Source organism: Ictidomys tridecemlineatus, chromosome 12 (assembly GCF_052094955.1).
Source record: "Ictidomys tridecemlineatus isolate mIctTri1 chromosome 12, mIctTri1.hap1, whole genome shotgun sequence".
In the NCBI taxonomy this organism is placed as follows: Eukaryota; Metazoa; Chordata; class Mammalia; order Rodentia; family Sciuridae; genus Ictidomys; species Ictidomys tridecemlineatus.
The window spans coordinates 65,398,970-65,411,128 of record NC_135488.1 but is presented as its reverse complement, the minus strand read 5'-3'; the positions used below and the strand labels follow the sequence as shown (position 1 = coordinate 65,411,128).

At 42.0% G+C, this 12,159-nt stretch overlaps 1 protein-coding gene across 1 annotated transcript; it reads left to right on the top strand.

The window, feature by feature from the left end:
* The first annotated feature begins 711 nt into the window (after positions 1 to 711).
* LOC101965419 (gastrokine-3) lies at positions 712 to 11,515 on the top strand. The gene is made up of 7 exons (XM_005322182.3): positions 712 to 796; positions 6,914 to 7,050; positions 7,300 to 7,353; positions 7,522 to 7,656; positions 9,315 to 9,422; positions 10,397 to 10,538; positions 11,290 to 11,515. Exons 1-7 carry the CDS (start codon positions 712 to 714, stop codon positions 11,382 to 11,384), a joined length of 756 nt encoding a protein of 251 aa, XP_005322239.3. The 3' UTR covers positions 11,385 to 11,515.
* Positions 11,516 to 12,159: the final 644 nt, after the last annotated feature.

Below are 12,159 nucleotides of genomic sequence, written 5' to 3'. Positions count from 1 at the left end.
AGAGTACAAAGCAGAAGCCACATTGTCTTTTATAAACTAACCTAGAAAGTTCTGCACTGTTATTTCCACAATATCCCACTGGTTGCACAGGTCAACCCTATTCATCGTTTGGGGTGGGGGGGACCTATACAAAGACATAAATACTAGGAAGGAAGTATCATTGAGAATCAGCTGGAAGGCTAATTACCATACACACCCTTCTCTAGTGTATAAGGAATAGGAATGAATTAATGTGTCAGCACTCAGTCTGAACTTGACGTCTAAAAGTGGAGAGCAGAAGGCAGCTCTGGAAACACATGATGGAAAGCTTCAGAAGCGTTGCCCTTGAACAGCATATATGAGGGAACTGTATAGGTCACACCTGGTGATGCACAAGTTGCTTCATACATGTGTCATCATGAAAAACTGTACCTTGCAATGACTTTCTGGGAACCAAAATCTTCTCACAGGCAAGATTTCTTCAGGTCACTCGAGTATTGACCCCTGATATAGTAAGAACCTAACTCACAATAGCATAATAGGGATGTTGTAAGAGGCATAGGGAATGGTATCTTGCCCCTCCTTCACCTCCCAATTTCCTTTCATAGGTTATTAGAGGTCAGCATTCAGCTTTCCTAACAGTTCCTAGGCACGTCCTATTGCCCAAGCCTTTGGTCACTTCCTCCTTTGCTAGAGTGACAATTTTCAGAAGCCAAAATGTATTCCTACAAGATGACGGGCAAAGCTATGTCATCTCATGAGTTAGATCTTCCAGGAGCCTACCCAAATCAGATTGCTGTTTGGCATATGCCTGAAAGTAAGCCAGATCAATAAAGTAACCCAAATCTTGACTTGGAGGTAATGACTTGGATGTATTCATGGAGGCCAGCCATCCAAATACTGGTGGGCTCTCATTAAAGAGGAAAAATGATCAAGTTATTTAAAGTTTTTACTTGAATAAAAAGTTTAGTAATATGGGAATTAAGCTGTATAAAAGACAATGTCCTTGCCTAAGAAGACGGAGTGACCTGGGGAAACTGGCTGTTCATTTACCCAGGATTGCCTTCAGAAATAAATGGGGTAAACCAAGCAATGTGAGGTTTTGTGGACCTGGAGATAAGTACCTCAGGGTACAGCAAGGCAATGTTTGCTAAACAATTGTGCCTGCTCAGAGGTGGCTGCTTTACAGAAAAATACTAGGGCCTGAGATCCAGGAAGGGAAGGTCTAAAGAAATGACAGAGGGGACATCCAGGAAAATGGAGCTAGAAAGGGAAGAGTTAGCAGGAGCACAGTGAGATCGGGGCAGCTGGTGGCCTGGGAGGCGGGGATCCCAGGTTTCTGAATGTATATAGGAATGAAGGAGGCACAGGGACCTGAGAGGGGACATGGGAAAAGTAGAAGAAGTAAGCAGAGATGGACATAATCATGGACATAACCAATGGACATAATCATTACCGAACACAGGAATGTAAAACAAGTGGCATCTGCATGAAAAGGGCCAGATGCACTGTGTGTCACAAGCTGTGGAAAGAATGGATTAAACACAATCTAATAGAACAAGACACAGTTGGTGACCATAATGATATGACTGGAATATTGATTTACATTTTGCATTTGCTTAGGGATTAGGGAAGCAATACAGTAGATAGCACATGGGTGAATCTTGACTAATTAAAAAAAAAAATATCCTGAGTTTTGATTCCCAGTGAGTTCTGCCAACGTGAAAAGACTAGTTGAATATCAGTGCAGTTTCAGGGATGAACGTAGAAGTCTGCATTTTAGAATGAGACAAGAAAGTGAGGATGAGGAAGTTTCTGGTTTTACAACAGTCAGTAGGTACATTAAGGAGAAAAATCAAAGCAGGTTTAGCAAACAGCAAGCAGGACAAGGAATCCGGGCAAAGGAGCTTTGCTCTTGCCAAAGTTTCCAGGATGCAAGATAAAAGGCAATCAGCTTTGCAGATGTCTGGCTTTCGTTTTCTTTTTTTCTTCACCTTCTAACCTCAAATCTAGGGACAAAAATATTAATTATGTCTCTCTGCTAGCCCTATAATTGAAGCTTGTAAAGAGGGCCATTTTTCTTGTTGAACATGCTATTCTGTTCAGACTTTAATTATTTTCCTCATTCACGTTGGCATTAAATACTTGATTCCATTATTTGCTATTCAATTCAACAAATATTTACTGCATACTGGTTATTTGCCAGATACTGCTAAGTACTCCAGGAGGTATAAAGATGAATAATATATCAGTACCATAATCCATTCATTCGTTCATTTAACATATGTAACTTTCAGTATCTCCTCTGCGTGGGAGTACTGAGAACAGCAGAGAACGAAACAGAATCTCTAACCTCATGGAGTTTACAGCCAAGTGGCATCAATGTGCAATTTGAAGACCTGCTCACATAACTATATGAATACGTATAACACCACAAACATATAAATACAAAAAGTAAAGGACAAGAAGAGAACGAAAATGTTTCCAAAGAAGAGAGCACATTTGGCTGTGAGTGAAGCAAAGATGGGGGAAAGGGGCTGCTGTTCAAATTTAGCTTGAAGAAGAAAGAAGGGAAAGAAGTAGAATAGGGAACCTCCAGGAATGGACCTAGGCATGGAGTTAGGAAAGCATGGGCTATGTATGTGGGAAAGTGGAGAGGATGATTTGGTCAGCATCTGGAATGGGTTGCAAATAAGTAGAAGGCAGGGAGGCAAAGGTTAATGGCAACCGAGTCATGAAAATGTTTGCAGGACTTTTGAGAATTTAATTGGTGAGATTGGAAGAATTTAAAAATGGATTAGAAGACAGAGGAGAGTATGTAGTGGGGAAGTAGGGGTGCTTTCTAAACTTTCTTTGAACCAAAACTCTAGCCAATCCCTAAAAAACAAATGCCAAATGTCTTCTTTGATATAAGGAGAGTAACTAAGAACAGAATAGGGACAAAGAGCATGAGAAGAAGATTAACATTAAACAGGGATGAGAGGTGGGAGGGAAAGGGAGAGAGAGAAGGGAAATTGCTTGGAAATGGAAGGAGATCCTCAGGGTTATACAAAATTACATACAAGAGGAAGTGAGGGGAAAGGGAAAAAAACAAGGGGGAGAAATGAATTACAGTAGATGGGGTAGAGAGAGAAGAGGGGAGGGGAGGGGAGGAGAGGGGGGATAGTAGAGGATAGGAAAGGCAGCAGAATACAACAGACACTAGTATGGCAATATGTAAATCAGTTGATGTGTAACCGATGTGATTCTGCAATCTGTATACGGGGTAAAAATGGGAGTTCATAACCCACTAGAATCAAAGTGTGAAATATGATATATCAAGAACTATGTAATGTTTTGAACAACCAACAATAAAAATTAAAAAAAAACAACTCATTCCTCAGTGAGATTCCATGGTTTGACTTTATTGGTGAAATATTCCTCTTTGCCTGGTACATGAATCTATTGGTCTTTGCAGAACTGAATGCAGATTTCAATATGCAATCGAATCATTATTTATTAGCAAACTTACATGCCAGTACTCTAACAAGTACTCAGATATCATTATAATAATAATAATTGCATTTAAGAATAACTTCATTTACATAAGGCATTTGATTGTGAAGCTATCCCAACACTATGCCATTACTCAAAAGATGACAAGGGTGACCCTAGAGGCTGATCCTCCTGGAGGACATTTGAAGAGAGGAATTAAATGACTGCCCTCCAGTTAACAACAGATGTCAAATAGTAGGGACCTCAGAGGTGATGGGTTGTCCTTCGTAGCTTTTTAATTCCTTGAGGTCTCTATCTTCCTTCCTTTTGGAACTCTATTCTCTTTTTGTTTGGATTCCCTCCATTTCAGATCTTTCCAGGACTGGAGGCTCATTTGGAACCACCTGCTGGTTCTCTCACTATGATACAGCTTCCTTTAACTCTGGATCCTTCACTCCTTACACCTGAACTTAGGGCAAGAGGCATGGCACTTGGTTGTCTGCAACTTGAATGACTCTTGGTTTCTTTCCATTTGCATCAAGAGAGACTCCAACAAAATTAGTTGCTCAACATAGTTTCTGAAAAACAGAAAACTATTTATAGGGACATAAAAGCACATCATTTGTTCCACCTGGGATCCTTGCTCTTTTAATCTATGTTCTGAAGCTAACAAACTCCAAAAGGCCTTACATTTGGTGGGGGAACTGCCCATAATTAGAAACTTCAAGGTCCAGAAACTCAAGTTCAAATTTTAGCTCTGCAATAATAGATCTGATTAATGCAGAGTTGGAAATTGAACTTAGTTCATGTATACTTGTTAATCTATTGACTGCATATCCTCATTTGTAAAAATGGATTAGCATTTACTATTCCTCCTAACCCATAGAGTTGTAATAAGGAGCAAATAAAATCATGACTATGAAGTTGATTTATAAGCTGTAAGGTGATTTATACATCCTTTTGATTTTCTAAGAATCACCATCCTTCCTGACTCCTACAAAGTTTTCATTAGCGAATCCACATGACAATTCACGATCCCTTCTTCCTTCAAAATTTGATGGCTCTATTAAGCTTCTCACAAACTCCCTGGGCTAAATAAAAATGATTTAACTTTTATTTCTCCCTTATTGTCATTACCTATTTAGAGACATAGCACAGCACTTTTTGTTAGTCTCTAAATGTTATCCTTTTAATCCATTTTACTTACTTAGTCAATAATGGTTGAATATATCATTTGTACATTTTTAAAGTACTGAGAGCAGTGGAGATATGAGTATGATATTATCTGAGCCCTGGATGACCATGTCCATCTATTCAAAGCAGCTATGGCCAATTGCATTAAGTAAGGACTGAGCTGCCTATCTTTCCTCTTGGATCACTCCAGTGCCAGCCTCACCTGATTAGGTCTTCTTCTCTCATAAAAAAAAAAAAAATATCTGTTTAACAGTTCTCACCTTAAGGTATTTGATCCAGGTCACTGGGCCACCACATCAGAACTTAAGGAAAATGAAGACAATGTGTGAAAAGTCCTAAATTGGTGCTTAACTTGTTACATGAAGGTCATGGTTCCCCATGTATCAAGGGTTCTGGGCCGGTCAAAGTGTCCTTTATGGAAAAAAAAAAAAAAACACACACACACACACCCTGAAATGAAAGCTGGGAGGAGAGAGTCCTATAATGAGAACAAAATTTCAGAATATCAGGAAAGTCAACCAGAGGCGGATGTTGGAAGAGGTGAACTTAGGTCAGCTTGTTGGGTGGGCAGAGGGCAGTGCAAACCATGTGCTTTGGGGTTTGGATGAAGAGCTGGACCAGATTGATTTTCAACCAGTTTAATCTTAATTGAACTCAGTCTGCCTCTTTGGGCTTCATAAGGTTTCTCCCAACCACCCTGTTATTAAACATAATAATTAAAAAAAAAACTTCAGAAATTGACAAGTAGAAACAGTGAGCTCATTGATTGTGTATCTGGGTCATTTTGTGCAGGTCTACTGTTTGTCATCCTTACCTTAGCAGTTAAGGTCATGGATATGCCAGCCCACAAGGCCTCCTTCATTTCCTATGTTTGCCTTGGAACCGGTGGTGGTATCAGGAAGAAAGGAAAATACTTAGATGAACTCAAAGAAAAGTGATAAATAAGTATAATTACATAAACTTTCTCTCTCTCCCAAGTGGTATTTGGATCATGGTTAGGTACTCCCACATACCCTTATCATGGCAATAGTTGCAAAGTCTAGGGCTATATAAACCAGATTTAGAAATAAGTGAGACATACAAAATCCTATTATGAAAGCAGTTGCACAAGGTCTGAGAGAGAGAGAGACAACATGAAACACATTGTAAGTACATTTTCTAATTTTAAATAAGTAGTTTTACCCTCGGAACATAAAATAGCTAGTGAGAAGTTCTCCTCTACCCTACTGGACTCTTCCAATTAAATCCAAATAGAATTTTCAAATCTTATTTTGGCACATACCATTCTGGTTTTTTGTTTTGTTTTTTGTACTGAGGATTGAACCCAGAGGTACTTAACCACTGAGCCACATCCCCAGCCCATATGTAGAGAGAGGCAGGGTCTTGCTCCGTTGCTAAGTGCCTCTCTAAGTTGCTGAGGCTGGCTTTGAACTTTTGATCCTCCTGCCACAGCCTCCTGAACCGCTGGGATTATGGGCATGCATCACTGGGCTTGGCTACCATTCTGTTTTTTAGTATCTGAAAGAAGAGTCTTCACCAAGGAAACTAATAACCAATTTCTTAAGTTTCAGGACTCTTTCGGTATTGGGTAGGTGCATATTTTAAGGTCCTGTCTTCCTGAGTTTATCTTATTTACAAATTGCCAGTACAGGAAATCTTCAGATGTATATTATACATGGCATCAGTAATTTTGTCATCTGCATCTCCATTATCTCCTTGACTGACCTCACCACACTATGATTACTGCTCGTCGATTAGCTATTGACTTCTTCTTCAAAGACCTATCTCACCTTTTACTGTAGGAATTGCCCCTGGAGTATTTCATGGGCTGTCATGGAGGTGGGGGAGAGGGGCAGTGCCTGTCCATTCCAGCTCATGTGGAAGTGCACTTGAGCCAAGTGAGTCTGAATACATCAGATAATGAGCTGTGGAATATAGGGAAGGGTTCATTGCTGCATTTTCTCACCCTACCCTATTGCCACCCCCAACTAATTCTCTTTCACTTCTTCTCTGATGCCTGAAATACCTGTATGGCAAGCCAGGCCACACAGAAAGGAAATGATCAGCAACCAGTATTTTAAGAACTGGTCACATTTGAATACAATCTATTCAAAATAAGGTAAAAATAACTGGCGATGGGTCTTTTATTTTTAAGCCAGATGAGAGAATCCAGAGGAAAGGAAATCAATAGGATATCTGTTTCTAAGTGGGTGCATAGGGCAAGGCAGGACCAACAATGTAATTTGGGGTTTGGATAACGATCTAGACCAGTGGCTGGAAATAGAGAAGAAGGTGCAGCTAAAGGAGACGGAGGCCTGGAATTGTGACTACTATTACATTTGGCCTAGGATGGCCCTACCCTGTGTGCAGATTGTTAGGCAATCTGACAGACCCTGTGTGCAGGTCTGTCAGATTGCCTAATATTCATCCCAATGATTGATTGCAGAAGCAAACCAGTAAGTGTTTTTGAGTGAATGATAAAGCTTTGCCTCCTGAGAAGCCAGAATACCCCATTCAACCATATTGAACTTGTCTCTTGATACACACTGGAGCCCTGTGGGCATGAGAGACAGTGAAAATTATAAATCCTTAGACTGTGGACTGTCATCTGAAGTTAAAGAAAAAGTGCATTGATATTTGTTCCCATTTCAGACTGTGTCTTCCATACTCGTGGTCTTCTTCCTAACTCCATCTCTGGCCCTCAGGGTAAGTAGAGTGAAGAGGGTCTCATCTGTCTAGTCCCCTTTGGGCAGAAATATTTCCAAGGTGATAATCAGAGTGACATCCATCCCTCAAATTTCATATGGGTCACCCTTCAACTTACAGAATACTCTGGGCTTTTGACTCTTCTCACCGTTGCTTGGTTTTCTCTAGAACATCAGTGACAGCCATCCTCTGGATGGATCTGTTGGGACCCAACTCATCCATATCAACGCCTTCCGAGGTATGGTCAGCATCCGAGACAACAATGTTTTGAGTCAATGGGATGGAATCTTGGACTACAAGAATGTAAGATGTGAAACGCATTCATTACGATGCCACAGGAAGCCTTGTCTGGTCCCAAATGTAGCTCAATGCTTTTCCAGAGAGAAGAGGACACTGTCTTCCTTTGCCTTCTCCAGGTTTAGGTCCTCAGTAGAAATGCATGCCTTTAGGTAAGGGACCAGCTTTACTGAAGGTGCAGTGTCTTCTTTATGAGCCAGAGAATGTAGGAGACTCTGGTCTGTGGGTTCCTGCATCCCTTTGGGTTTCTGTGAGTTGTTGACTGTATGTAGCTGCCAAAATCCTAAGAAGGCCACATAAAGAACCCTCATGTCTCGTAACTGAGATATGCTATGAAAGTTATTTTGTCTTAACTCCAGGTTTTATTGTCTATTTCTAAAGAAGAGCAATGTATTTCTTTTTTTTTTTTTCTTTTTTTTTTTTTTTGAAATCTGGCTGCACCTTGCCATCTCTTTGAGTACCAAGTGCTAGCAGAAAGAGGCAAGATCAGGGAGGGAGCACCCATGTCCTTGAGTTTGCTCTCTCACAGAAAAGCACCTTCCTCTCGGGAATCTCACTCTGCCTTGTGGGCCTTAGTTGCCATATCTGCAAAACAGCTTCAACAACGGCCTTGCCACCCTGGCAGGGCTTTGAAGTAAAAGCTCACACTCTTCATGCCCTCTGCCATCCAGGCCTTCCCCCACCCACTTCTGTCACATTCTCTCCAGCCACTCTGGATAGTTCAGGATGGAGCCCTCACCCCAGGGGTCCCCTCTACTCTCACCCATCCCCACCATGTTCTCTCTCCTGACCCATCCTCCACTCTTCACCGAGCCCATTCCTGATTCCTTCGAGGAGACCTCTCTGGAATCCTCCTAGAGGGCACACAGTCTAGTGATCATCGTCGATACTGAAAGCCGTGGAAACTTTTCTTCAATAAAATATTCCACAGCTGCACACTCTACGGAGCACAGACAGTCAACACCATTGCTGGAGAGGATTCACCGTGGGCCTTAGTCAGAGAAAGCTGCAAGAGTCTGCATCTCTAATCCATGTCTAGAGAGACCAAATGACAGGCTCAGGGCCATACAAAAGTGGGTACCCAGGGCAGGTCTGGTGGCTAGATTCTAAGTCTGTTGGTCTGGATCCAGAACTTCTAATAGCCCTGCACCTTCAGCAAGTACTCAATAAACTTGCCAATGCTCTCACAAGCAGCTAGCATCTCCTTTCACCCTGTCATCTCCATGACAACACTGTAGGAATGGAGTCATTATATCTGCTTTACGGATGAAGAAATTGATAAGCAGGGAGGCCACTGAGTACCCTAATGACCGCTGAGTGGCAGAACAGGACCTTCAACTGAATTGTTTTACCAGAGCTAACTCCCTGTGCTTCTGGGCCCACCTGTCTCTTAGTGGCTGCAGAGTGCCCCAGGGGATTCCTGGGGAGTGAACCCTCTCTAGCAAAAATAGCAGGGGACAGTGCCACTGGGCCTGGAGAGCAGCAGGGCTTGGTATGCACTGCTCCTGGTACTGGTGCTAACCTCTGCTCCATGTTCAGATCAGCACGATGCTGGTGTGTTCTACACTACAGTCAGAACAGCTGGATGTCAGTCCCTGCAGACAGTGGGTGCCTATTACTATTGTGACTGAATGAATAACATGTTTCTTCTGTGTTGCTTAAAGGCCCTCTTTGTGGCTAAGCTGTTTAGCGTGATGGCCTGTGTTCTTGCCAAGATGGACCAAGCAATCTTCCCAAGTTTGGATGACATTAGCATGGCCCTAGGCAGGCAGGTAAGTATGACCATGTCACTCTGGTCCCCTCCTACCCTGGTGTTTTCCAGCTTACCTCTAATCTCCTAGGACAATTCTATGCACAAGGAGTGACTTAGTTCATGCTTGCTGTTGATGCCCATGAAATTACAAAACATTATATAAATGGCCTCTTCAAGTCAAATTATAACTCAATCAACGAAAATTTCTTGCAGTGACCACCTTTCGATATTGGTATTCATCAAAGGGTTCATGCTACATGGTAGTGAATGTGAGTTGTCGACTGTAAATATCAAGAGTGACTTAATATAACATTCACATCACCTTACCTTCTGTCTTTCCCTTCCCACCACCAAACAATACACAAGTATTAACTTTAAATGAAAATGAGCCCAAGACTGCCGAATCTGTCTTCCTTAACCACTTAAATGACAAGAATTGTGAAGACAAGTTAAAAACCAGCAAGAAGTGCTTTGAAATTCTTTGAAATATACTCATTTGCTAAGAAAACTGCAGAGCACATTTGGGAACACTGGCAGGAAGGGTTCCTGACTTTGGGGAAAAAATAAAAATAGATTTCATGTCACATAAAAATAAAGCAACTTATATTCTTGGAGAAGTCTAAAATAGCCCATTGATTGAATTAACAAGAAAAAAACATGTAAATGCAACAAATAACTTTTATCTACTCTATATTATCATCAGAGATGAGAAAGCATTAGTCAATGAAAGGAAGAGACAGGAAGTCACCACCAGGTCCACTCAAACCTACAAATTTTTCTAGAGTAATGTCGCCTCCTTGTGGCTAGATGGGATATTGCTGTCTGAGACTGAACTCTAGGACAGGTTGGGTTCACAGCCTAGTTCTGTGCAGTGAATCAAACACATCCTGTTGCCACTCACCTGAGGACCAGGGCCCCAGAATTTCATTTCTTCCTCCTTCTTGTTCCACCTCTATATGCTGTCTCACCATTTTAACATGCCACTTCTTTCAGGATTCCAGTCATTACCCATCCACCCACGGCCTGACCTACACTGTTTTACCCAGCCGGATCAAGAATTTAGCTCAGTATGGAATTCTCGTCAAGGACCTGTGCAGAGATGTCCCCACCTACTTTGCTCATCAACAGAAAGAAGGTGTGTTAACAAATCCAAGACCTTGGGTGAGTCAAAAGGTGCAGTAGGGTGTTTAGGTCATTGGCATAATTTAGCGATAGTTGATTCCATTTCTTTGTGAGTGGTATAAAAATCACATGGCCCAGCATGCATTGCCCCTGCTGGCAGAGATGATTTCTTGACACTAGGAATAACTGAGAATGAGGAGCAGAGTTAGCTTCATCAGAAGGTCAAGGTCAGCTATCTCATCAAAGGGATTTGACAGTTGATGGATGTCTTCCCCTGATTCAAGGCTACATCATGCCCAAGCATCATGGAGTCTATTGTGAGTTAGAGTCCCATTTGGGGTTCTCACTTCTTGTTCTCAAGAAGGCTGGAGAGGTAAGACCCAAATAGTTACAGACCACACTGGGACAGGAACAACGCAGTGGTTGGCACCCCTTTTGGGGATGTGACCTCAGCTTGAAAAGCTACCAGATAAGATTTCATGATCTTCGCCCTCGTCTGTATATGACCAGGACACTTGTTCCTTGAGGCTATTGCCACTCATTTATACCTTAGTATAAGTTTACCAATGAAAAAGGATTCAGGAGAACTTGAGGGAGGGGCTAGAGGATGAAGGAGGATAGTTATGGATCAGTAAAAGAAATAGAGAGGTAGAGGCACTTATTGTCTTGGGAGGGGAGAAGGTAGAATCTTCCATTTCCAAGGTTCCACATCTCTGCTGAGCACCAGGTGCAGCTCATAAAAATGCTTCTCTTTCTTTTTAAAGGTACTGCCCTGGCAGTCGACCCTACTTCCTGTTTTGCAATCCAGCTTCTATCTTTTATGGGACTCTCCATCTGTGGTGAGATTCCTGGACTCTGAACCTCCAGGTCAGCTGCATGAAGAGTGGACCCACTTGGCCTGGGCTGCTGGCCTGGGGCAGGTACCTGGCCCAGCCTCTGCCTATGTGAAGCTGCTCATTTCAGATCTCCATCTTCTTTCTTTCAACCCAATACCCCATTCTGAAATCTGGGAAAATGGATATACCCTCTTTCTCTGGGTTAGAACAATAAAGCTTCTTTCATTACTGATCTAGCAGATGGGCCCTACCTGTCTGCACTGTCCTCTCAACATTGCAAGCCACATGCAACCTAGAAAATCACACATAGGCATGGTGCAAAGGAGGAGCTCCCTCTCTTAGGATGTATCTCCTTTCCTTCTTTCTTCCTCCTCCTCCTCCTCCTCCTCCTCTTTCTCCTCCTCTTCCTTCTTTTTTTTTTTTTTTTGGTACTGGGGATTGAACCCAGGTGTACTTAACCATTGATCCATATCCCCAGCCTTTTAAAAATTATTTTTTTATTTTGAGACAGGGCCTTGCTAAGTTTTTGAGGCTGTCTTTGAACTCATGATCCTCCTACCTCAGCCTCTTGAGTTTATGGGATTACAGGTGTGCATTACCACATGTCTCATCTCGAAACATCTCTCTGGGATATTCCTTGAGGAATTCCTTGAGAATTTTGGCAATAAACAAAGAAATAAAGACACTAGCCATAGAATAAACTCAATGTCGGGTCTGCAGTCTTCTGAAAATTGTAGTAAAGATTCCAGGGAATTCCGTTTCCTGTAGTGGCCCAGCCTGCACCATAATAATCTCTGA